Here is a 23700-nt window from a genome sequence, read left to right as displayed (position 1 = left end):
ATACTTATAGTTGAAATTTTGCGGAGAGCCGCAGCTTCTCCAGGGCAAGAGAGCACGGTAGTCTTAGGTATCCACAAGTATTGCAGCGACGTGAACAGAAATGCGAGCTACAAGGGGCTACATCGCTTCGGAATGTCGTATGATGGACGAGAGTGACGAGAGACAGAAGGTTGAAGTTCCCGGAAGAACACGGAAGGAAGGAAGGAAGGGGCCGTGATCTCGGGCACTGCACGCGCTTTGACAAGCGGATTATTTGCAATCTTTTGACAATGCCACACCCAACTGCGACACCTCGACGGGAATTTATCCCAAGGACTAGCTTGTTGAAACCACACAACTTCCTGCTATAAATAAATCTGGTCTTGTTCTGGCTTTCATTACTTAAAACTATAACTATAAGTATGGTAGCAAGAGAGAGGCACCCGGCCACCGGCTACAGCTTGAAGATGTGTGGCGGCCAGCTCGACGCTTCGCCAAAGTAGCCGGGGCTCAACAGGATCAGTCTTACTTCAGCTTCGCTCTATTTTGTCAGATTCAAGATTCACAAGCGCAAGAGTGCGTTCCTGAGGCCTGGAGGCGATCTTGATGAAGCGCCGATGGAGCTTACGGTTTACCTTGAACGTAAAGCTGTTTAGGTGAGAGTCTCCTGGATCAGACAACCCACTGAGTGCGCTTTCCACTCCGGAGCTTTTTATGTACTTAAGCGTTAGCCCTTCCCCAGGACTACAGAGCCTCCCAGTAGTTCCCATCATCTTGACCTTCCCTCCCTTTCGCACGACAACGACATCTCTTTCAATTGATATGTCTGGCCAACTCGAATATACACCTTTCGACCAAGTCCCCAAAGTATACTGGTCCGGATGCTTTCGAGAGAATTCTATCTTACTGTTCTCTCCAGATTTATGCAAGGCTGAAGGCTACGTTCGACTCTGGAATCACGAAAAAGCTGCAGTGGAGACGCCAGCAGCTATACCAGCTAGGCAAACTCCTTCAAGATAACGAAGACCGCCTCGTCAAGGCCATCAACATTGACGTTGGGAAGCCACGCCTCGAAGCAGTGGTCGCGGGTACATTGCTCTGACTCTTGATCGATGCGTGAAACTAATGGCTGCCTTTGTGCCACATTCGCTTAGATGTCGGGCCCGTGGTGTATGCTGTTGCTGAAGCACTCAAAAATCTCGATGACTGGGTCAAACCCGAGAAGCCCAGTAATCTCCCAGAGTGGCGCAGTGGGTGGGACACCACGGTTTATAGAGCGCCCAAGGGTATTGTGCTTATCATATCGCCCTGGAAGTATGCGTCTTGTCTTCTTTTTGAATCGCATGGCCCTTCTACTACCCACTGACTTGTCTTCTTTGATCAAGTTATCCATATGTGATCACCCTCGGTCCCCTAGTTGGTGCTATTGCCGCAGGAAACACGGCGATCATCAAACCCTCCGAATACTGTCCCACTGTCTCACAAGCTCTTGCAGACCTTCTCCCGCAATACCTCGACACCAACGCATTCGCGTGCGTCAATGGTGATCAATATGTCGCACAAGCTCTTCTCGACCATCGTTTTGCCCATATCTTCTTCACGGGTTCGAATCGCGTCGGAAGGCTGGTCGCGGCTGCGGCTGCGAAGCACGTCACACCATTGACGCTCGAGTTAGGAGGGAAATGCCCTACCGTTATCGCGGAAGATGCGGACATCGATCTCTCTGTAAAACGCATTCTGTATGGGAAGCAGAATAATTTGGGCCAGGCGAGTTCCATCTCGAGTGACTTATATTTCGATGCTATAGCGCTTTTTAACACGTCTCCTCACCAGATCTGCGTATCCCCTGACTATTGTCTCGTGCCTAAGAACAAAATGGATGCCGTCGTCGCTGCGTTCCACAAATGGCACAAAACTTTTTTCCCCGAAGGAACACTCAAATCTCCCGACATCGGCCACGTCATCTCAGAAATACACCACGACCGTCTCTCGAACCTCGTCAAGAATACGCGAGGCAAAGTCATTATCGGGGGTAAGACGGCAGCTGGGAAGAAGATGGAGTTGACCGTTGTGAAGGATGTACCGTTGGATGATATCTTGATGCAGGAGTACGCATTCTTATCCTTCACGGCTTTACTGGTGTCTCAGACTGTGCGGCCAAGTCGATGCTGACTGTATGGTGTTCTCAGTGAGGTGTATGGTCCGATTCTTTCACTTGTGCCGGTCGAGGATACCGATCATGCGATTCGCATCATCGCTGAACGGTATGTCTCATTGCCACTCTGAGTGGTCTCCGTTCGATGCTCGTTTCTAATATCGGTTGGTTTTCTCAGTCCTACGCCGTTGGTCATCTATCTTTTCACGTCGAGTGAGGCTATCAGGGACAAGTGTGCGTCTATTTTCATACATATCGTCGCTTTAATATCCATCGTTGCTGATACTTGTACATCTGTAGTCCTCGAAAAGACCGCCTCAGGAACACTCGTACTGAATGATACGTACCAGCAACTCGTGGTACACGAGATGCCGTTTGGTGGCTCTGGTGAATCAGGATGTACGTCGGCCTCACAACTGATACTACTCTCCAAGTGAATGCGGTTCTAACTCTGCGCCTTCGCTCTCTCAGACGGATCGTATCTTGGTAAATCCTCCTTCGACACGTTCACCCAGCTCAGAAGCTATGTTCATGTTCCCCTCGCGTAAGTGTCGATGAATTTCACTTTTTGGGCGTTTGTATTCTTTCACACTGCGTAACTGACCGTCTTCGTCGCTTTCAGGGCGGACCCACATTTGGCCTTCCGTTACCCTCCCTACTCCGACGAAGCCGTGAATGCCCTTTCGAACTTTGGCATGAGGATCCCGCTGCCGAAGCCCTGAAGGGTCGAGTTACTCAGGAGATGCCTGCGTCTTACTGCTTTAGTGAGAAGTCTAGATATCCCGGTGGATTGCCGTGTTCTGTTGTGTGGCCAGTCGCATGTGGACCTGTGTTTTTCATCAATCGAGACTCCTTAATTATAGGCCATCATTCTCTACCCTGTGACTTCCGACATGGGCTGATGATGCGACGCACCCGGACGCGCCTTCTGATTTCTTGCGGGCGAAAATAAAATCTGGCTCCGCTCTGGTTGAGGCTGAATGCTTCTAAAAAGATTCCAGTCGTCTTAGCTACATGCTTTGCTCCACCTTCGTCTTGAACCGAGCAGAGACCAAAAAGCCGCCCGAACCTTACGAGGCGTACGTTAGGATGAGGGGAACCAGCAGGACCCCTTTGATCGCCTCGAAAGAACGCCGAGCGACTTCAGAATCTAGCATCCACAGGGCGAAGCACTTGAACTTCTTTTCCACCATCCTGCTCTCGGATGACCCGCAAGGGATCCAGGTCTTAGCTGATATGTAGCATGAGTATGTACCCCTTCGAATTTCAAGCGGCGTTACTGCCTGTTCTTCCTCATACTGAGCTTTCACTGTCGCCCGTTCTGGAGCTCCGATGTCCGAGGACTTGACGGAAAACTATTTGATTCCAATCGAACGTCGACAAATGACGTCCATGGCCATACGCATCCCCATTGAGCGGACGGAGTGAAAGCGAGTAGCCTATGCGTGCACTCAGGCTCTCGAGTTCGTGCACCTATATTTTGCTTCTCTTTGACCTGTTCACCTTCGTACGGTTGCCATCCATCGACGACAGCCAGCCGAAAGTTCGACCATAGGGGCTGTCACCTCAAGCCTCAGTACAGAGCACAGTTCAGAAGCCATGATTGTATACGGAATCTTGAAAAAGTGCAACGTTACGACGATTCTTGTACTGACGGAGAACTCGCCGGTCATCATTCAAACGGGCCATGCTAGATATGATTATTTGATAACTCCAAGCGTCCATTCGACCAATGGTCAACTTTGTCATGATAAACATCTCATGGACCAGCGAAACTCCACGGAAAGCATGACGATATCACTGACTGCAACATACAGTCATGTTGCGCCACACTGATCAATACGGCTCTGGGTAGGGAAAGCTCATCAATCACGTTAGCAGGAGCAAATATGAAGACACCGCGGTAGAAGACGGCGAACGCGCGATTTTCGCCTGACGATTCTAGGAAGCACGGCGAAGAGTCTTTCAACTCTCCGATGGCAACTAGATTCTCTCGCCACTTGAGCGACAAGCACCACAAGCTTCAGCGCTTCAGCGCCAAAGCCAGATAACTTGAATATCGAATAGAAAGCACAGATGCACACGCGTGGCACAAGAAAGACTCGGACGTACAACAGTAAAGCAAGAAGTCTAAGTCTACCTCCGCGAACGAAAAATTCATGAGCTCCCTCCCTGTCCCTGTCGCTTCTCCTCGAAGAATCCCCTAATATCGTCCTCTGCGACGATCTTGCCCTGTTGTGCGAAGGGGCGGAGGAAGGAGACAAGGGAGTCGCTGTATGGTATGTATGTGTGTTTGGTGGTCATTCGAAGTCGGGTGGTTAGTATTTGTGTCTAAGGAGGGGAGCAGAAGCAAAGAAAAGGGAAGGAGGTGGAGGTGGACATACCGCATGTCGTTGAACGCCCGGATACCATCGAGTGCGCGTTCACGCGGAATACGCGATAGAGCTCGCACGCCAAGTTCTTCGAGGGAGAGTTCTGTTATTCGGTGTCACCACCAACATTGTTAGCATCCAATTATCTTGTTTTTCATTAGCACGACGGATGGTCGGATAGGACTTGAATAATGAGGTATGTAGGGAAGTGAGGGAAGTGGAGGGGAAGGGGTTGGATTTGACGAATTTACAAGAGGATACGTACGTGAATCAGGATCTTCCGGCGGTTCGTAGGTTTCTTCCTCTTCTAGCAGGTAAGGTTGCACTTCCAGCTGTGGCAGGCACTGTACAGGTACATATCAGGTGAATGGGGTTGAGCAAAATCAAAATCAAATCAAGTCGAGTGAATGGAGTAATGGTGTGTGTGAGTAGTGGGCGCGGAAAGGAAGAGAAGGAAGCAAAGCAGTGTACGAGAAGGGCACGTACGGAGTCACAACGACACCATCTCGTTCGCCAGTCGTCCGTGAGGAAGATATCCCCTTCACATTCGGGTAGTGTCGCCACATCGGAAGTAGAAACGGACGAAGAAGTGGAAGTGAGGTTGGGAGCCTGAGCCTGAGCCTCAGATCGTAGCGAGGCGTAGATCCTTTGGGCAGTTGGGTCGACGGGCGGGGCGAGACAGCGGCGTGAGTGGGATTGGGATCGGGATCGGGATTGGGATGTTGACGGGGTCGGAGTCGGATCAGCCGTCGAGGGTGGGGGAGAAGTTCGTGGTTTTTTGGAGTCTGTGGTTGTGATGTCGTGGTCATGGGAAGAGGGAGATAGGGGTCTTTTGTCTCCTAGTTTATATTCCGTCGTCGTCGTTATTGATACTTCCGTGGATGTATCCACCACGGAAACGTCCTGGGACTCTGCGTCTGTCGCGGTACGACTAGCCTTAGAGTTCGACGTATCGCCATTGAGAACCTTCCAAGGCGAGCTGGAATGATCGCGCACGACCATCATGACGCCAGGTGTGCCTGCCCATCGTTGCAAGATGGGTATCTTCCGGACGCAGGAGCTGCAGATGAGGGCGTCGTAGTCTGAGGCTGTGATCAATGGGGGCGGTAGACCTGAAGAAGACGCGTCGGAATGGGCGTCGTCTTCGTCATTATCATGGCTATCGTCTGGGACAGGGGCTGTCGCGTTCGCGTCTTGGGCAGTGCTTGTAGACGCGTCGTGTGGCCCACCTTGGGTCGTCGGGCACGCGTCGGGCACGGGTGTTGATTCTCGCGAGGATGGTCGCTCGCGGAGGTGAAGACATGACTCGTGAAACCAGTCCTACCAATAGATATGGTGAGTCGAATGTACGTCTCAAGCCAGGAGGAACCCACCTCACACGCCAAACACTGGATCATGGTCTCCCTCTCCTTCTCCGCCTCATACGTCCTCCCACATCTACAAAATAATCCCTCAAAATTCTGACCATAATGATTCTCCGCATTATCCTCCTCTCCGCCCTCTGTTCCTTTGTGCAACGTGCATTTATGTGGGATCGATGTAGTGGGACAGTCGCATCGAAAGTGGCGTTTCGGGAAGAGCTCGAGCTGTTCGTGGTCGGTGTGGCAGGCTATGGAGCACGCAGAGCAGATACCGCGGGGTAGAGCACAGGTGAGACAAAGGTAGATAGATTGGCGAATGTAGCCCTGGGAATGGGTGCAGGTGGAGAATTGGTGGGGGAGCGCGAGCGCGGCTTGTTGAACGAGGGAGGCTTGGGATTCGAGGTAGCTCGTGAGCGTGTCGGCCATGATTTATGTGTTCACCCTTGGGAATTCGATTGTTTCTGCTAAAGATTGGATATCGAATGCGGCACGCGATGGAGGACGAGGATAAGGTGGTTGAAAAGAGGATTTGATGTTGATGTGGCCTGGGAAATGTGTATGGTTCGTGTGGCACCGGCTGAAATAAAGCGTGAGCTCGAACAGGCTCGAACTTCATGTTCTCATGGTCGTTATGTAGACGAACAGCCCGTCTTTGGTTCACAAACTTCTCTAGCTTTGATCGACTGGCGTCGACTGTGTCTATCTGAGACAGTGTTATGTCGTGTTAGACTGCTTACCTGCCGCCAGGCTCGTTCATCATCAACAAGATTTGCATTGCCTCACACGATAAAACGAAGTTCGGAGGTGCTTGCCAGGGGAATATAGGCTACTTGCTTTGATGTCCATCTATAACAGGGAGGATTTGCACTCAGCAGCATACTTCTCCTTAACACTCACCGCATATGTCCCTGCCATGTCGCAAAACTTGCATTTGCCTGGTTCGGTCTGACTCTGTAAACCCAGGCAGATTTAGCTCAGCTACGATGTGCCCCACTGACGAGGCCTGAAAAGTTTCAGGAAGGGGGAATTTTGCATGACTGGGGCAGGTCAGGCTAGTCAGGTCAGGCCAGGGCCACTTAGGTCAGAGGACCCGAGCTGGAAAGAATAGGGCATAACGAGCAATAAAGTCGCTGTACAGTTTCGTACAGTCGTTTCTTTTCCTTACTCTTACTACAGTACTGCTTTATCGTAGCCTGCATAGGAGTAAAGAGAGGTCTCATGCCAGTGCCGGGCCCCCAGCTATAAGTAAATATATACCATAGTCACTGTTGTGCGTCAAGGGGCAAGGAATTTTCCAGATAATAGATTTGTATCCTGAGTGAGATTGGGCCACAGCACGCCACAGTCTCAGTAGTCGTCGCCATAATTCATTTGCCGCCGGCCGCCCTACGGAGCTCCTTGCGCTCGTCCACGACGTTGACGCTCTGTGACCCCCATAAATACTGCTGCTCGGTGTGACTCGAGAACAGGTATCCTCTTCTAAGTATTGTATGTGAGCCATGATGCATTATCCATGATGCGAAAGTCTCAATCTCACGAACACCACTGACATACATCTCGTCCCCCCTAGTCAGATATCCACATCTCTAGGATTTACTTGATCTCCTTGACTTGACTTCGTCATACAACCGACCAGCGTTACATATTACCATGGACGTCTCCAAACACATCACTAAGAAAGGCCCAGACCCCATCCTGCTCACCCTCTTCGCCAACCGCTTCATGTCCGTAGCAGAGGCGATGGGCCGGTCGCTGCAACAGACCTCCATATCGACCAACATCAAGGAGCGCTTGGATTTCTCATGTGCGCTGTTTGCGCCAGACGGAGACTTGGTGGCGAATGCGCCATTTATTCCGATTCATTTGGGGAGCATGAGTTTGTGAGTTCATTGTTGGTTTGGTTGCTGAAGTAGCTGGGACTGGGTCGCTGACTGATTGATCGATGTGTGTGGGATCGGATGGGGTGGATGGAATGGGATGTGGTATGGTGTAGTGCGGTCAAGTATCAGATGAAATTACATGGGGAGAGTTTGAAGGAGGGCGATGTGCTAATGACGAATTCTCCGCATGCCGGTGGCTCGTGAGTCTTTCCTCCATGTTCAACATGTTATCATGCCTTGCTCTCGCGACGGCCCACTTGCGATGGTCCACTCGCGATTGGCGGTGCAATTTTGCTGTCAATTTAACCTTGTGTCCGGATGTGCTTGAGCAGCAAAGCTCCAGTCCGTCGGATGGGCCACACTGTGGCGTCAACTTCTCAGTTCGGGTGCTCATGAACGTTTCACTATCAGCCATCTCCCAGACATAACTATCATCTCCCCGGTCTTCTCCCCAACAAACCCCACCAAAATAATCTTCTTCACCGCCTCCCGTGGCCACCACGCCGACATTGGCGGCATCCTCCCAGGGTCCATGCCCCCCACGTCCGTCAACATCTTCGAAGAGGGAGCGGAGATCGTCAGCTTTAAGATAGTGAGCGAGGGCGTGTTCGACGGGGAGGGATTGAGGGAGTATATGTGTGATAGACCGGCGAGGTACCCGGGCGCTAGTGGGTGTAGGAATTTGAGGGATGTCGAGAGTGACTTGAAGGCGGTAAGTGGTTTATGTTTGAGGATGAGAACGAAATGCTGAAGATTATGTTCTGTTCAACTAGCAAATCGCGGCGAACCATAAGGGTATTCAACTCATTCATCAGAGTGAGTCTTAGGATCCGGGAGTCCTTTCGAATGGGGCTCATGCTTTGCATAGTCGTCGATGACTATGGCCTCGAGACCGTCCAGAACTATATGTACCACATTCGAAACAACGCCGAGATGTCCGTACGGAACTTGCTAAAAGACGTAGCGAAGAAGAACGGCTCGAACGTTCTGAGCGCAATAGATTATTTGGACGACGGATCGCCCGTGTGTGCCCCTCCCTTCTTCGTCCCCCTCTTCCAACTTCATACTATCGATATACCCATGCAGGTCTACACCCCACCCAAGGTTTCCGTACACTGACTCCGCCTCCGTGACAAACTCTCGTAGATCCGCCTCCACGTCGCAATCGACCCCTCTGCTGGCTCCGCGATCTTCGATTTTGAAGGCACAGGCTGCGAAGTCCGCGGGAACCTCAACGCTCCGATCTCGGTCGTGCATAGCGCGGTCATCTACTGTATGCGGAGTATGCTCGATATGGATATACCTTTGAACGCTGGATGTCTGGTCCCGCTTGACAGTACGTTCACCCCGCCATCCCCATCCACATCACAGCCGTGTGTTGACTTTTTTATTACCTCTTTTTGTTGGTGCTATGGCCTCTGTGTGGCACAGTCCGCATCCCCCAACGCTCCCTCCTTTGTCCCTCACGCACCGCTGCCGTCTGCGGCGGCAATGTCTTAACCTCGCAACGCATCGTTGACGTCGTCCTCAAAGCCTTCCACGCCTGCGCCGCCTCCCAAGGCTGCACCAACAACCTCACCTTCGGCGCCGGCGGCAAAGCCTCCGACGCCTCTGGTCGCACCGTCGCTGTGGCAGGATGGGGCTACTACGAGACAATAGCGGGCGGGAGCGGTGCGGGCCCTGGGTGGCACGGGACGAGCGGAGTGCATACGCACATCACGAATACGAGGATCGGGGACGTGGAGATTTTGGAGAGGAGGTATCCGTTAGTGGTGAGGAGGTTTGGGTTGAGGGATGGAAGTAATGGGAAGGGGAAGTGGAGGGGTGGCGAGGGAGTTGTGAGGGAGTTGGAGTTTACGGAGGGGTTGCAGGTTTCGATTTTGTCGGAAGTGAGTTTGATTTCGCGTCCCTTTTCTTCTTCTTCCTTCTTCTCGTCGGTGCTCGGTATTCGGGGCCTTGAAACCGTGTGGTCGGGGGTTCAATGCTCACAACCGCTCTTGAAACTGCGAGACTACGCGTGGCCACGTTCGTGCGGCGATATCATAGGCATGGAATGTCCATCAATATTGATTCTTTGTTGTAAATGTCACCGGAAATCTGTCTGCCACGCCATGACATCAGGCCTAGGCAGGTTTTCGTGCATCAGATAGAACTCATCGGAAGGCTTCGCTCTTCGTTGTGTCCGTCCATGATTTTACGAGCGTTCCTAGAAGATCGAATGAATATGCTGATAGATGTCCATCTGCGTTGCTATATATTCTTAGCGGAGGACCAGACAGCCCTATGGCCTCGAAGGCGGTGGACCTGGCGCACTCGGGAGAAACACCTGGATCAAACAGCCGCGCGAAGAAGACGGGGACCTCATCGAGCCGGACTCTAGCTCTGACTCTGACTCTGGCTCCAGTGCGAGCGAGCCCCAGGAGCCGCGGTACGTCAACATCGGAGGGAAAGCTACGGTGTGGATGGGTAAAGGAGATAGGTTGCTTATCGAGACGCCGGGGGGAGGAGGATGGGGGTTGACGGAGGAGGCGGAGAAGGAGTTAGAGGAACAGGAGGATTTGCAGCATGTGAAGGCTTGGGCCGCGAGGGGGAGTTTGGCGGAGAGGGAGGCTGCGCAGGCTGGGTTCTGAACTGTGCTGAGGGCGGCAAGGTGGCACAGGCCCCGATCACGAATAGAAATGAGGGGAATCGGGAAATGATCGAAGTCCAAGAGAAGTGCAATCTATCTTTGTATCCGTTTATAGGCTCATGGTGTACATTCTAAGTATCTAAGTTGGTAGGAAGGAACCATGCCTTTCATGTTCATCAGACCCGATATGAAAGTATCATCGGAATATGAGCGGGTAGCTCATCCAACTTCTGCACAGGTTGTAGCCAATATGGAAGATCACGCTGGTTGATTTAGCAGTATGCCGCCATGACTTACTGTATACTTGGCTCCATTCCGCGGACATCGTACTTGCGTGTGCGAAGCGAAACTTGGTTTCTCCATCGATGATGACCTCGAATGGTCTGGAATGAATGAAGTCGGTCTCCAGGAAGTTTCAACATCCTTCTACGTATTCTGAGTTGTGATGCCGTTGATGTATGACCTCTGCTTGCCTTGTAGCGCTGCGGCCTTCACTGCGATTGTACGTCCACTTTCTCACGATGCCGATACATCGTACTGGAGTCGGTGACTGTCCGTCTTCACAATAATCAGATCAAGCTCAAGTCCCGACGCAACGCCATCTTGCAAGCCCCGTCTTCCCCCATCAGAGCGCTGTCACTCGATATAATTTCTTGTCGATTGTAGGTGATCCTGTCTATTTGTTGGATAAGTAAACTCCGAGTGCATCATTCATAATCCCATCTCGTTTTTGTCTGGCTCTCATCGTCTTTCACCCCCAAGAATGCTCGAGATGTGATGTAACTACATCTTTACTGTGATCAGGAATCTTTCCGGATACTGCGAACTCGATCCCTTGCGGTGCAGCTATGCGTAAACAGCAACGCCATCGACTTTTCTCGCAACATCGCTGTTCTTGAGCTAGATATAAAGATCGATGCCCCACCTCTATTTCCTCAACGTTGATCGTTCACGCGCATGGCGTCTTTGTCTCTAGCAAAGGCTACTCTCGTTTCACTTGGTCTCTCGTGCATTTTGTATGGTACGCTATTCCTCTGTACAGTTCATTGTAACACTCAGACCTTTGAATCGTGATTAGGTTTCTCCATCTTCATGTTTGGCGTCACTATTCGGGTACTCTGCCACCATAGAAGCAAGAGAGACATCAACCCTGTATTACTTTCTGCCGCCTGTATACTTCTGCTACTCACCAGCGCGGTGAGGCTTTTCCTAATCGCTCGTTCAATTTGTATGCTCGCTGAAATCGCGTGGACAGCACATCGCAACGTTTATGCAGCGTGCGATTGAGGGCCTGCTAGACCATTCTCCCCCCTCTACGTGGCTCGGAGAGAGGAATACAGCGACGTTTATTATTGACATGGCCATTGACGCTCTGCAGACTCTCATCGGAGATGCTGTACTGGTGACATATATTTCTCTTTTATCATCAGGAATCATGTGGAGTTAACGACTCCAACTACAGGTTTATAGATGCTATATCGTGTGGCAAGGACGAATGCGATTAATGGTGGCACCCATTATCTTGTTCTGCATAAGCTTAGGCATGTTCTCATTTCTGATCATCGTGCAGCCTGAAGTAATGTTTGTCACCGCATTCAGGAACGGTGTTTGTTGCATCCTGGGGGTATTTTACAGATCAGCTGCAGAGCAGTCGCACTGGTTTGATGGTTGCCTTCTTCTGCTGCTGTTTGCTCATCAATGTCATTTGCACCTGTGAGTACGTTTCTTGCTTCCGTGTTCCCCTTGTTGTACAAATTAAGTACAACGTCCTTTCGTTCTCTCGCTAACGCGTAAATTTCGATCTCTCAACCGAATAGCTCTCTTGACTATACGGCTCTGGATGATGCACAAGTCTATGGTCACTAAGAATCACTCACTTCTATCAGCCATTCACATCATCGTGGACGCGGGATTTCTTTACACCATCCTCCTTGTCACAACACTCATTTCTTATCTACTTGAGTCGAACGTGCTGACCATCATGTTGGGCGCAGTAAGTCTACATGGTGCCACCATGATCCAGTATCGCTATACCTCTTATACTAAACACCGTCCTATATGTACAGAACATTCCGCTCATTGCTGTCATATTTTACGGCGTCATCACACGTGTAGGACTGCACGCCACCTTCGACGCGACTCAGGATCTGGAGTCTCCCAATAGTCAGGCCGATCATGTGCTGAGTACCATCGTTCACTTTCCGAGCGAAGATTTTGGCCATCAGCAGGAAGATATAGATCTCGAGAAACAGATCATCACATTTGAGGATCGGTTAAGGTGTCTGGACATGGATGGGACTTGATACCTAGATAATGCATTTCAGTCATCTCTATGGAATACGTCTACGAATCCGAATACCATATCATCGAGATATAACATGTCGCGCCTCGCTTCAAACAGTTGGACTCAGTGAATGGAGATGTATTCTGGTCTCGAGATGCTCAGCAGTCACCGCCAACCGACTGACGCGCAAGCCAACTTCGACCTAATTACTCGAATTGGCAGACATAAATTTCACTGTGCGAGGCAACGACAGCCATACCTGCTGAGACGAGTGAAACACTGAGCTTTTTGTATTATGGGTTGATGCTGACCGTATTGTTTCTACATCAAGAAGTCTATTTGCATATTTATAACAGAGCACATATGCCAGGATAGATCCGGGCGTCTCTGCGGCTGATATTTTCTGACCAGTGGTCTCCATTGCAGACTCTATGGCTAGGTGCGATGGTATCATTTTGTATCACCCCACAGCCGCAAGTGTTGCATGGATAAAAGGTTCAGTGCGCACGTACCTGTCCCTGCAAGAAGTTGATTTCGCCCTTGTTCGCTGCCTCCGCCATCCTTGACTACATGGCTAATGTGACGTCTCCGGAGGCCATCGCCATTATTGCTGTAGGCCTTGAAAGCGTTCTTTGCGGTCAGTCCATCATCGTTTCTACCTGAACAAATCAATCTCAACGCCGAACGACTAGGTTTCTCTCTCTTTCTATTTGGGTTCACCATCCTAGTTCTCCTTCGTGGTCGAAGCTTGAACCAGGTCAACTTTATGATGTTTGGTGGCTCATGCATATTTTTGATACTCACTGTCCTAGTAAGTTTTCGTAATCGGTAAGAGCCCTCACCCTGAGCTGACCTTGTCCCACCAGCAAACAGTGCAGGTGATGTGGAGTACAATCGAAGGCCTTTTGAATCAACCACAGCCTGTTAAATGGCTGTTCAGCACTGACACAACCTCATACATTCTGAAATTCACCCTGCTTGGTCTTCAAATCCTCACTGCCGATAGTGTACTCGTGAGCAACAGATTTTTTTTTTCTATCAGAGCCAGGCTGCTTCCGTGCCGGGGCTAAGATTATATCCTCGAAGGTATACCGCTGCTATGTTGTATGCCAGAGTCGACTAGCTATGGTCATGGCACCTGCTATATTGCTCTGCTGTACCGTCGGTACGTAGTCGATCATCATACTCACGATAGGCTGGCATACCCTTACCCGATGATGTCTTTACATACCACCAGTGTTAGGATTAATTGGGCTATGTGGATATGCAACGAAGCAACTGAAAGAGACAAGGAAACCACTGGTGCTCACTGCAGTCGGTCTCTCGGCGTTTGTTAACGTCATCTGTACTTGTTAGTAGGTCTCATGCCGTATGCTAGAGAATACTTCTACTTATATTCCCTGACAGCGTTGTTAGCCTTTCAACTCAAGAAGATACACCGATCGACCACCGCCAACTATAGCCGTCGCACCCTGATTTCGGTGATCCATATTATCGTGGATGCAGGCGTCCTATCTACGGTTACTCTCGTATCGTTGTTTATATGCTACATTCTGCAGCTAAGTGGAATTTTGATTATGGAAGCGGTTGTAAGTGTCATTTTTGACGTCCCTTCTCGCATATCGAAGACCTTATTCCATCACAACACAGGCGCCGCCTCTCATTGCAGTCGTTTTTTACAGCGTCATCATCCGTGTCGGACTTCGCAGCACATCCGATGACTCTCAAGGGTTAGATCAAACGGCCGACGTCCTGACTACAGTCATTCACTTCTCAAACGAGAGCCTTCATCTGGCACAAGGGGCACATATTCCGATAAAATAGTTTGTCTAACAGCGCTAGCAAAATACTAGAAACGACTGGATGGACAGGCTAATTTCTGCAATCGCTGGCCGATGTTTTTCAGAACAGTGTAGATATTTCCCCTCTCTCGAGTAACGGAAACTTACTCACTGAAAAGGACGTGGTGCCACTCGCGGGCCACGGTGGCGCGTCAACCGTGTTTAGTGCTCGCCACTTTGCCGTCTCTCTCAGACATTGTCCATTTCTCCGCCAAACGAGTTCCATATGTCACTGCTGTAATATCCCAGTAATGTTTCACCACTGTCGCTCTAATGTTATGGATTGTGATTGTATTTCGCAAAGCCCGAGCCTTCTGTACAATTGTCCTAACTCGTCTTCTCTACACACAGTGGGCCTTCTCTTGAATTCAGTCGTAGGCTTTTCCTCTCGCATTACAAAATAGCTTTCGCAGATCCTTTACCGGATTTCTGGAAGCTTGGATGTTCCTGCATTGATACTCACACTATCGAGTTCCTAGCCTCGGACCAACAGCATGACATTACAACGCACGTCCCAACATCTCGTACAAGCTATGCAGACACTCCCACCTTCCGATAACCTACAACAAAACCCGGAATCTAGAGATACAAAGCAGATGAACCAATGAATGGTTTACTTGGTGACGTGAGCGGAGTCGTGAGGGGGCTATGCATAGTAAGGTTGAAGGTTTGCGGTCAGTAAACCATGACAACACGAGAAGGAAGAACAGTGGGAGAAGGACGGTGAAACGGTGAGGGGTGGGCCATGCAGTACAAGGGAGTGAGGATACGTACAGCGGCCTTGATGTCCAAGACTTGAGCGAGAGCATTGAACTCGTCAGAAGTGGCGGCCTTGCTTCCAGTGCAGACTGGGATCGGTTCCACCCATTTGTGCGATCAGCGCCGGAGTGAAATGATGAGAAGATAAGAACGTACTGTCGACGACGTGTTGCTCAGAGGTGCCGAGCTGAGAGGCGATCTGGCCGTAGGACAGACCTGGGTAGAACAAGTATCCAGAGAGAAAAGCAGCCGTAAGCACGTCGGAACTTATAGCGACGAGGGTGGTAGGGATGGTGTGGATAGTAATAGGACAAGGAGTACAGACCCTTCCTCTCCTTAGCGGCAGCGAGGGCAGAGCATTGAGGGGAGGGAGCCATTGGTGTTGAGAGGGGTGTAGTGAGTGTAGTAGGTGATCAAGTGCGAGGTAATGAGGAACGCTCAAGACGGTCCCATGAGTAGATATTTATACTCGACTGGAGACCCAAGCACAGTGGGATCTGGTCCCGCATCTGACTATCCTGGCGTGTACGGCGTGATAGACGCACCACGACCTGAGCGCAGCCTCGCGTTCTACACGATCACGATATGTAAACTGCTGAATCCATAAGTACAATCGCACGACGAAAGTTGGCTCTGGTGGGATTTGGAAATCGGATAGGGGCTCGTTGGGAAATCGGCTGGATCAGCTGGTGTGCACGGACAGATCAGTGATCTGCGATTGGTCCCCGCAATTGCGCGTTTGGCAGGGTTATTCTCGACTATTGGGAGTGGAGTAAATGCGAGATTTCAAGAATCGGATTTCATTGGTAAGTTATTTGAGGAGTGGGAGAAGTGAGATGGGAGGAAAATATCACACAACGTCTGAGAGAGCGGCAAGGGGCTCAAGAGCTCATAGGAAAAGCGAAGTGGCGCAGCAGACCGTTGCGGCAGGCAACAGAGACCGCCGGTTATCGCTATCTGATAACCGTGCAAGCAATGGGTCGATGGAACAAGATGAATTGAGACGGTCTTGAGAAAAACGAAGGGTAAGTCAGAAGCAGAAGATACAATAGAACTTCGTGCTTGTAGATGAGTAATGACCATGCCGAATTCGTGGTGCACAGGCTTATCGAGGCATGCTCCAGTCTTCTGTTCTACAGTAGTGTAGTAGAGTGTAGTGTTGATGTGACCCGCAGGCATACGAGAACGTCCTCAAATTGGATACGCCGAAGATACTCGCTGAAAGAAATAGGGTGACCTTTTCCCTCGAGAACGGCGAGGCGACGTCCATGATGGTACGAAGGGTAGGTAAACACGGCCGCACTACGTTCTGCGGGCGAAACGAGGCAGAAGCACGACCCTATTCGTCTGAGTGAGATCGGGAGCCACAGGGAGCTACCTGCACCCATTGTAACATGCTATAAGCGAGGTCCAGAATGTCAAAGCTTGTGGATTATCTTCCAGAGGCCTGGAGAGCCCTAGGTTGGAAGGAGGCGCTATCGGAGATATCCTAGTCAGCAATTCGATGTCACATTTGCACTCGAGCTGAGACAAAGCTCGTCTTGAAAACAGGGAGGGCATAGAAGAAGCAAACTTACGTCCTCTTCGCGTTCGAAAGACGATCAGTCCGCGCGTTGAAAGAGTCGATCGTTAACAACACGACGAAGCCGGACTGTGATGAAGGGGAAGATGAAGGCACGATGAAGAAGCACGAGTAGATAGAGCCCTAGATGGTACCGAATACTCTCTAGAGTGATGATCTGTTGTGCTACATACGCAGAGACAGGTTTGACCTGCATGCGCTAGAGCACGACGAGTCATCGTTATAATTCTGAAATTCTGCAGCGTAGTGAGTTTCACGACAAGAGATACAAGGATATTTTCAGCAACTGATACCAGCAGGAAAAAGCTAGATTTCCACCTTTGAGACAGGAAAGATATGGAAGGCTAGCCATGGGCAGATCAGGCAACGAAGCGGTGGTCAAAAGTGGGTCAAGAGAAAGGCGCGAGGGTGGCACGAAAGATTTGTAAGCGGCAACTTCCGAACGCCGCGCGCACAACAATTTGGCTGTTGGCGAACAGGCTGCTCATCATCGACACCAGCACCGACCTCCTCAAGCTCTCAAAAATATGGTACGTGGTCTCTAGTATGCTCGAGGCTATTGGAGAAACGATCTATTGCGTTGTCGTGGCCTCAAATTTTGAGGAATGCGATGGATGGCATCACTGACGACCGGATGTTACTCTTGGTTTACAGCCTCCCAAGAAAGTTAAAGCACCTAAGGAAGAGGCCACCGTCTCGCTCGGTCCTCAAGTCGCTGAGGGAGAGCTCGTCTGGGGTGTCGCTCACATCTACGCCTCCTTCAACGACACCTTCGTTCACGTCACCGATCTTTCCGGAAAGGAGACCATCTCTCGTGTCACCGGTGCGTGATATCTTCAGCCTCACGACCTGAATACGCGACTAACTCAGCGGTTGGATTGGAATGTTTAGGTGGAATGAAGGTCAAGGCTGATCGCGACGAGTCGTCCCCTTACGCCGCCATGTTGGCCGCTCAGGACGTCGCTACCCGTTGCCGTGAGGTTGGCATCACTGCCCTCCACATCAAGCTTCGTGCTACCGGCGGCACTGGCACCAAAACCCCTGGTCCCGGTGCTCAGAGCGCTCTCCGTGCTCTTGCTCGCTCCGGCATGCGCATCGGAAGGATCGAGGATGTGACCCCCGTCCCCACCGACTCTACCCGTCGCAAGGTATGTAGTGCATCTCCCTCACTTCCTATCGTCCATTCATCATGTTCTGTTTTTTTTTCAGGGTGGTCGCCGTGGTCGTCGTCTGTGATCTCCAGGTCGCAGTTTACCTCTATGTCTACGTTGTATGTCGTGCTCTCGTTGGAGAGCAATCAAAATGCATATGGGTGATTGGGGAGGGGCCTTGTACCGCTGTGTTGTGTCAATGATCAATGTCGCCGCTTGGACGCGCAACGGGTTTTTGTATCTTAATTGTGCAAAACCTGTCCCGCGGTCCCGCTTTTGCTTTTCATAACATGTGCTGTGATCCCACTATCTGCTCGTCCAACTTATGTGTCTCCTCATTGTGTGATCCACTGAGCATGGGTTTGCAAACAATTGGTGCCTTGGACCCACTCTGCTCCCTGTGCATAGGACATGTAGGTGTCTCGTATAAGAGTGGTCGAAATCGTACATATCCTGGACCGGCCTAGGATGATGTCTTGAAATATTGCCAAAATTGACGTGTATTTCAATTGTATCGTATATCTGCGCTTGGCACGATGATAGTAGGCGGAAGAATTCAGGACGAAAATCAGTCTTGACAGAACAATGGTTGCTGTAAGGTATGCCTCGCCACAAATCTAGTGCCACACGCAGATTCAGGAACACCACCGTATGGGAACGAATTGCCATATCGAGTGGAGCGACGATGACGCAGGGCAGGCCGGCTTTGGGCCGGCTCGGGTCACCTCACTACTACGAGGGCCACTTGCCGCAGTACTGATACTGTCCTCCCCCTTTACCAGTTTACCACCATTTATATCCAGAGATGTCTTTGGTGCGTTCAGCTATTCTCATCTGTATTGTTTAATACAGAATTCCTAGGAAAGAGAAATGGCGAAGTCTGACTAGTTGACCATTCTAGATACACGCTCTCGTTGCCCAAGGAGACACTATCCTTGCGGAGCATCAGGCTGGCCAGCGAGATTTCTCGCAAGGTAGGCAATATCTTCTGGGAACGCTTATGTGAGTATACTAATCGCCATTTTGGTGGTTTAGCCACGCAGACCATCCTATCGAGGATAGGGCCGGGTAATTCAAAGATGACCTATGTTTGGGAGCAGTACCTGTTCCATTATATTGCGGAGGGAGGATTCATCTTTCTGACCATGGCAGATGACTCTGCCGGAAGGTACGCTCGTATTGAGTTTATACCATCAGTATCGTGGTGCTGACACCCTTGAGCGCCGTCACAGACGGATGCCATTTACATTCCTCGGCGACCTGCAACGAAAGGTACTGTCGTCTTAGTATCCTTGCCTCATATCTCATAATCTCACATTGATCCTTCAAAAATAGTTTGCATCTACCTCCTCGTCATCATCAATCCCTCACTCTCCACACGCCCTCCAACACACATTTGGGCCCACCATCTCCCAGCTCATGTACACCTACAACACCAACCCTCCAACCGACGAGCTGGCCCGCGCGCAGAACGAGCTCGACCAGGTCAAGAACATCATGGTGCAGAACGTTGAGCAGATCCTTAGTCGAGGAGAGAGGATCGAGTTGTTGGTAGATAAGACGGATAACATGGCGAGTCAGGCAACGGCGTTTAGGAGAGGGGCAAGGACTGTGAGGAGACAGATGTGGTGGAAGAATAAGAGGGTGGTTGCGCTCGGAGTTTTGGTGGCCTTGGTAAGTCGTCATCTAATCTGTTTGCTCGTACTCGTATGCGATAGCCGTTTAGATGGCATTGCGAGTGGCGGGCAGGATAATTGTTGACTAACCTTTATATGTTGACGTGCAGGTGCTCGTATGGGTTCTTGCAGCCCAGTTCTGCGGCGCTGGATTGAACCAGTGCAGTTCCAAATCCTAAACGGGACGCCTTTGCCCTATAGCCGACCTATGCATCCCCTCATCGTCTTCTCTGCGTCTCTTCTCCCTCTGCTTCCAATCTTACATGTGAGATTATCCTTGCCGATACACGGCTGCCTCTGTAATATAGTAACCTGTTTTGCTTACATTGTGACCGTTGGATGTTGACTCTGTATTTTCTTCCCTACCTGGGCCACTATATGACACGTGGCGCACCTGTCCACACAGTTGTGCCTAGTCGCGATCGCACATCGAAGAGTGACACACCCACATCATCATCGAATCTCAACCGCATTTCGACTTATGTGTCATATTCGTTGAACCAAGCTTTACTCGTACACCGAAATCATCTACGCGAAGACCTGTTCACAATAAAAGCAGCCGACGAGTCAAGTCTATCATACCTGTATGGAATCACATGCAAACATAACAGCGTACTATACACGACCAGTACTCGGACGGCCTTATCAAAAAAGGACGTATTGGCTGTGCACACCTGTGCATACTCTAATATAGGATCATCGATCAACGAGTTCTAGGAAGCATGTCGGCCTAGTCTGCTAGACCCTGCGAGATGATCCGTTCGATATCGGTATGTGATCGCTTGCGACGCGTTACGGTGTCTTGTTGCTCAACAAAGTATGATGCGGCCGTGTTGGGAGCCGCATTTTACCTTGCACCGACACGCTCCCAGAGTTGAAGCTGCCAAAATTGCCCAAGGTAAACATGGCCAGATCCGACGGTGTAGTCCCACTAATTTTTTTTTGGTGCTTCAGTGCTGTACCAGACACTACTCCAGCGATGATCCCCCACGCAATTTCATTCCGAAGCGGTTCACTCCCAGGCAACTACCAGGTGAGTTTGATATGACAGTCGTTATAATTTCTGATCAAGCAAGGCCGGAAGCTGACGGAGATTGAGCTCCCCAGTGATGGTAACTTGACTGGAGGCCCATCCGGTCCCGGCCATCAATCCTCTGAGATTAACGAACTCTTTCAAACCTCTGCATAAACTGGACAGTTGTGAATGATTAGAGGATTTCGAGGCAACTCTCAGTGCGCACAGGACAGGTTCTTTTCCCAGAGGATGCATCTATGTTCCGAGCAAATGCGAGGTAGAACGGACACTATATTGATGACGATGCACTAGCAAGTGCTCATCGTGATGGAGACGAATTTATGAACCTATCAAATGCTCACATCTCCTCATCGTGTGTTTGCGACTGAATTGCCTTCTAACCCCTGGTGTTATGTAACTCGAAGTGCCGTTTGCATACGTCCACTCCCCGATTGATCAAATATAATAGGATGCTGCCCCCATCACGCTTCCAACTTGCTCTAGCCCGATTGCCAAAAGGTTCTCCCATCTAGCACTTTCCGTGCTGCCATTTCCCCCTTCCTTATAAACTTGACTAGCTCCCTGCCGTTGCTTCGGCCACTCTTTCACGCGCGCAGCGATCAAGGTGAGCACTGTTCTGCTCTCTTTTTCATTATTTCTAGTCTATTTATCCACGTCGTGTGACCAGGTATCAATGGACTCAGCCAGGATGGAAGCTCCTGCGACGACTGCAGTGCCAACTCTTGTCGAGAAAACAAAGTGCGTCATTCGTACATTTCGGCCTTGAGGCTTTCTATCTATGTATGTGCTCATTGGTTGATCATAACAGCACAAATCCATATATGAATCGCCAAACGGCTTGGGATGAAGAATACGACCCGTACAAAGCAGCCAGTGGCGAGAGGTCGTCGCTAATTTTTGATGACACCTATCGAACGCCGCAGAATGAGCGCGCGAAGGAAGCGAATACCGCTGGAATCTCAGTCCTTCAGTGGTTCAGCTTGCTTTCCATCATCGGCGGATTCGTGCTGGGGTGTGTTATAACTGTGGCGAACCATTTCGTCTTCGCATATTTCAATGGGAAGCGTTCCGACCAGTTCCCTCAATTCTGGGTGACAGCCCTGAAGAACATCTTACCGAAGCTGGCGCACGTCTCGTGGACAGCATCGCTGTCTTGTAGCGTTGCCCAGGCGGTACGTTTTCCGACTTCTCATTATGTCGTTCGATGCGCTGACTACCTTTCCACTCACACAGATATGGTTTATCACAGCGCGCCAATCATTTACACTAACGCGACTCGATGATATCTTCTCCAGCTATCATCCTTTCAGCATCATATCCCTCATCCTGCGTGGCAGATCTTTTCTGCTCGTCCCCCTCATCTCCATTCAACTTTCCATCATCGCTCTCAGTGCACTCTCGGTCTTCGTTCCTGGAACGCTTACAATCGACAATGCCCCTACCACCTCCATTCTATCACAAGTTCCCTATCTCAATATGTCGGCCATCTACCCTCCAGACGCGGCTATGCTCAGCCTCTTTTGGGACTACGCAGGCGCCTCGTATACATTCCGGAAGATCGCCACACAAGCAGCGACAAGCGACTCGCCTGCAACATGGTCTGCGCCACCGGGCTGCACGGGTGTTTGCTCCTACGACTTCACATACGACGCACCAGCACTCAAGTGCACGGACCTCGAGGCGAGTCAAATCTGGGACGGACGGAGTAATATCACTGCGGGAGAAGACATCGAGGCGACGCTTCTGGCACTGTACGCCGTCTCAGAGAGTCAAGGCATCTACAACGCTACTTCCAGCCTTCTGCCACTCCCAGCGGATCTCATTCACTCGGAGCTCGGGTGGCAGAGTTTACCTTCATACAATCTCACGATCGCCACCGTTACGAATTTCTCCGGGGATGCATTCCTAGAGTGGTCAGAAGGGACTACCATTCAACAGCTCCCCAACGCCATTGGCTCCTCCTGCGCATTCTACGCTGCAACGTATAACGCATCGACGACGTTCGAGAACAACACCCAAACCTCGTCAACTCGCATATTGTCCTACAATTATCCCCTCTCCTCGGGAAACTGCTCGTCAGGTTTGGGCCTGAACGGCGACCTTTGCTCGTTGAAATTGAGCGATACATCCCAAGATAACGACCCTCACCCTGCTTTCCCCGCCTACGCCTCGACCGCAATCTCTAGTCGAGCCATGGCAGAAGCTTTCGTACAAGTTCTCTTCGGAAATCTCTCGTACGACCACTACCAGGGAGTGCTTATAGACGGATCGTCCAACTCTGCCTCAACACCTCTATGGACCCCTCTTTTCGCGTACAACGCCTCCTTAGCGACACAATGGGCATTCAATCTCACCGCACCGTCGGGGAATCTGAGCGAAGGCTTGACTTCCCTCTTCTCCAATGTCACCCTCGGTTTCGTCGCGAACTCGCCGTCGATCACCTATCCTCCCGAGCTCGCATACACTTCCGCGAACGTCACCGTTATCCCGTCGTATACGGAGTTTAAGTACACGCCGTGGAAGCTTTGGTTAATCTATGGAGTCGCGATGGTCGTTGTGGCGGCAGGTGCGGCGTTCGGGCTCTGGTGTATGGCGGTGAACGGGGGAGCTGCAGGAACCGGGTTCCTGAGCATTCTGGAGGCGACGAGACATCGGGATTTGGACGTGGCGTTGGAACAAACAGATGACCTGAAGGTGAAGTATCAACCGGCTTTGGACTTGCACGATACATCTCGTAGAAAGATATTTACGATCGCCGAGTCTTGAGTGAACGATTTCTATGTTGATTATGTACGATCTTTCTTCTATACATTGAGCAGTAAATTAAAATAACGCGCGTTTGGTGGCCTTCAAGTTGCTTCGTCGTGACATATGTACTTTCGCGGCCGGCGTGTCTTGTGTGGCGTCGAGAAAGGACAAGACGTACAGATGAGGCAATTTGAAAGGGCAAGAGCTTTCGAATTCAACAAAGCCAAACAACCGCCCGTCACTACAT

At 50.6% G+C, this 23700-nt stretch overlaps 10 protein-coding genes across 10 annotated transcripts; 7 read left to right on the top strand and 3 right to left on the bottom strand.

Annotated features, from left to right (window-relative positions):
- Nucleotides 1-780: 780 nt before the first annotated feature.
- STEHIDRAFT_123352 (aldehyde dehydrogenase) lies at nt 781-2991 on the top strand. Its single transcript, XM_007306832.1, has 10 exons — nt 781-846; nt 899-1067; nt 1134-1293; nt 1365-1746; nt 1813-2087; nt 2169-2243; nt 2313-2368; nt 2435-2533; nt 2606-2678; nt 2757-2991. The coding sequence occupies exons 1-10, from the start codon at nt 802-804 to the stop codon at nt 2854-2856; spliced, it is 1434 nt and encodes a 477-aa protein (XP_007306894.1). The 5' UTR covers nt 781-801; the 3' UTR covers nt 2857-2991.
- A 1227-nt stretch (nt 2992-4218) lies between these two features.
- STEHIDRAFT_170246 (uncharacterized protein) lies at nt 4219-6293 on the bottom strand (the record flags this gene model as incomplete). The annotated part of the gene is made up of 5 exons (XM_007306831.1): nt 4219-4406; nt 4519-4609; nt 4772-4850; nt 4993-5826; nt 5880-6293. 5 exons carry the CDS (start codon nt 6291-6293, stop codon nt 4292-4294), a joined length of 1533 nt encoding a protein of 510 aa, XP_007306893.1. The 3' UTR covers nt 4219-4291.
- A 1224-nt stretch (nt 6294-7517) lies between these two features.
- Nucleotides 7518-10377, top strand: STEHIDRAFT_159357 (Hydantoinase B/oxoprolinase; the record flags this gene model as incomplete). The annotated part of the gene is made up of 8 exons (XM_007306830.1): nt 7518-7747; nt 7861-7947; nt 8159-8459; nt 8521-8563; nt 8616-8851; nt 8894-9083; nt 9179-9636; nt 10012-10377. 8 exons carry the CDS (start codon nt 7518-7520, stop codon nt 10375-10377), a joined length of 1911 nt encoding a protein of 636 aa, XP_007306892.1.
- Nucleotides 10378-11333: 956 nt separating this feature from the next.
- STEHIDRAFT_113009 (uncharacterized protein) lies at nt 11334-12679 on the top strand (the record flags this gene model as incomplete). Its single annotated transcript, XM_007306829.1, has 7 exons — nt 11334-11397; nt 11455-11573; nt 11632-11778; nt 11947-11980; nt 12012-12089; nt 12194-12369; nt 12443-12679. 7 exons carry the CDS (start codon nt 11334-11336, stop codon nt 12677-12679), a joined length of 855 nt encoding a protein of 284 aa, XP_007306891.1.
- A 2435-nt stretch (nt 12680-15114) lies between these two features.
- On the bottom strand, nt 15115-15637 carry STEHIDRAFT_132886 (uncharacterized protein; the record flags this gene model as incomplete). Its single annotated transcript, XM_007306828.1, has 4 exons — nt 15115-15147; nt 15276-15349; nt 15417-15476; nt 15586-15637. 4 exons carry the CDS (start codon nt 15635-15637, stop codon nt 15115-15117), a joined length of 219 nt encoding a protein of 72 aa, XP_007306890.1.
- Nucleotides 15638-16272: 635 nt separating this feature from the next.
- STEHIDRAFT_123350 (uncharacterized protein) lies at nt 16273-17214 on the top strand. The gene is made up of 3 exons (XM_007306827.1): nt 16273-16735; nt 16838-17078; nt 17161-17214. Exons 1-2 carry the CDS (start codon nt 16676-16678, stop codon nt 16955-16957), a joined length of 180 nt encoding a protein of 59 aa, XP_007306889.1. The 5' UTR covers nt 16273-16675; the 3' UTR covers nt 16958-17078; nt 17161-17214.
- A 285-nt stretch (nt 17215-17499) lies between these two features.
- Nucleotides 17500-18078, top strand: STEHIDRAFT_62151 (uncharacterized protein; the record flags this gene model as incomplete). The annotated part of the gene is made up of 3 exons (XM_007306719.1): nt 17500-17665; nt 17734-17990; nt 18052-18078. Coding segments are annotated over 3 exons (450 nt in total), but the record flags the coding sequence as incomplete, so codon positions are not given.
- Nucleotides 18079-18729: 651 nt separating this feature from the next.
- On the top strand, nt 18730-20039 carry STEHIDRAFT_170244 (VAMP/synaptobrevin-like protein). Its single transcript, XM_007306826.1, has 6 exons — nt 18730-18807; nt 18895-18967; nt 19029-19161; nt 19226-19265; nt 19329-19667; nt 19780-20039. Exons 1-6 carry the CDS (start codon nt 18799-18801, stop codon nt 19846-19848), a joined length of 663 nt encoding a protein of 220 aa, XP_007306888.1. The 5' UTR covers nt 18730-18798; the 3' UTR covers nt 19849-20039.
- Nucleotides 20040-20637: 598 nt separating this feature from the next.
- STEHIDRAFT_132884 (uncharacterized protein) lies at nt 20638-20939 on the bottom strand (the record flags this gene model as incomplete). Its single annotated transcript, XM_007306825.1, has 2 exons — nt 20638-20695; nt 20770-20939. The coding sequence occupies 2 exons, from the start codon at nt 20937-20939 to the stop codon at nt 20638-20640; spliced, it is 228 nt and encodes a 75-aa protein (XP_007306887.1).
- A 309-nt stretch (nt 20940-21248) lies between these two features.
- STEHIDRAFT_170243 (uncharacterized protein) lies at nt 21249-23555 on the top strand. The gene is made up of 4 exons (XM_007306824.1): nt 21249-21309; nt 21373-21443; nt 21514-21877; nt 21939-23555. Exons 2-4 carry the CDS (start codon nt 21379-21381, stop codon nt 23469-23471), a joined length of 1962 nt encoding a protein of 653 aa, XP_007306886.1. The 5' UTR covers nt 21249-21309; nt 21373-21378; the 3' UTR covers nt 23472-23555.
- Nucleotides 23556-23700: the final 145 nt, after the last annotated feature.

This window comes from Stereum hirsutum (assembly GCF_000264905.1).
Source record: "Stereum hirsutum FP-91666 SS1 unplaced genomic scaffold STEHIscaffold_12, whole genome shotgun sequence".
In the NCBI taxonomy this organism is placed as follows: Eukaryota; Fungi; Basidiomycota; class Agaricomycetes; order Russulales; family Stereaceae; genus Stereum; species Stereum hirsutum.
The sequence above is the reverse complement of the archived record's forward strand: the minus strand, read 5'-3'. Positions and strand labels throughout refer to the sequence as shown.

Coding starts and splice junctions, on each gene's coding strand:
- STEHIDRAFT_170243 (XM_007306824.1), top strand. CDS start 21,379: ATGGACTCAGCCAGGATGGAAGCTCCTGCGACGACTGCAGTGCCAACT. Junction 21,444..21,513: donor ACTCTTGTCGAGAAAACAAA/GTGCGTCATTCG, acceptor TGATCATAACAG/CACAAATCCATATATGAATC. Junction 21,878..21,938: donor CTTGTAGCGTTGCCCAGGCG/GTACGTTTTCCG, acceptor CCACTCACACAG/ATATGGTTTATCACAGCGCG.
- STEHIDRAFT_170244 (XM_007306826.1), top strand. Junction 18,968..19,028: donor CCAGCGAGATTTCTCGCAAG/GTAGGCAATATC, acceptor TTGGTGGTTTAG/CCACGCAGACCATCCTATCG. Junction 19,162..19,225: donor GCAGATGACTCTGCCGGAAG/GTACGCTCGTAT, acceptor GCGCCGTCACAG/ACGGATGCCATTTACATTCC.
- STEHIDRAFT_123352 (XM_007306832.1), top strand. CDS start 802: ATGTCTGGCCAACTCGAATATACACCTTTCGACCAAGTCCCCAAA. Junction 2,369..2,434: donor TGAGGCTATCAGGGACAAGT/GTGCGTCTATTT, acceptor GTACATCTGTAG/TCCTCGAAAAGACCGCCTCA. Junction 2,534..2,605: donor TGGCTCTGGTGAATCAGGAT/GTACGTCGGCCT, acceptor TCGCTCTCTCAG/ACGGATCGTATCTTGGTAAA.
- STEHIDRAFT_123350 (XM_007306827.1), top strand. CDS start 16,676: ATGTCAAAGCTTGTGGATTATCTTCCAGAGGCCTGGAGAGCCCTAGGT. Junction 16,736..16,837: donor CCCTAGGTTGGAAGGAGGCG/CTATCGGAGATA, acceptor AAGCAAACTTAC/GTCCTCTTCGCGTTCGAAAG.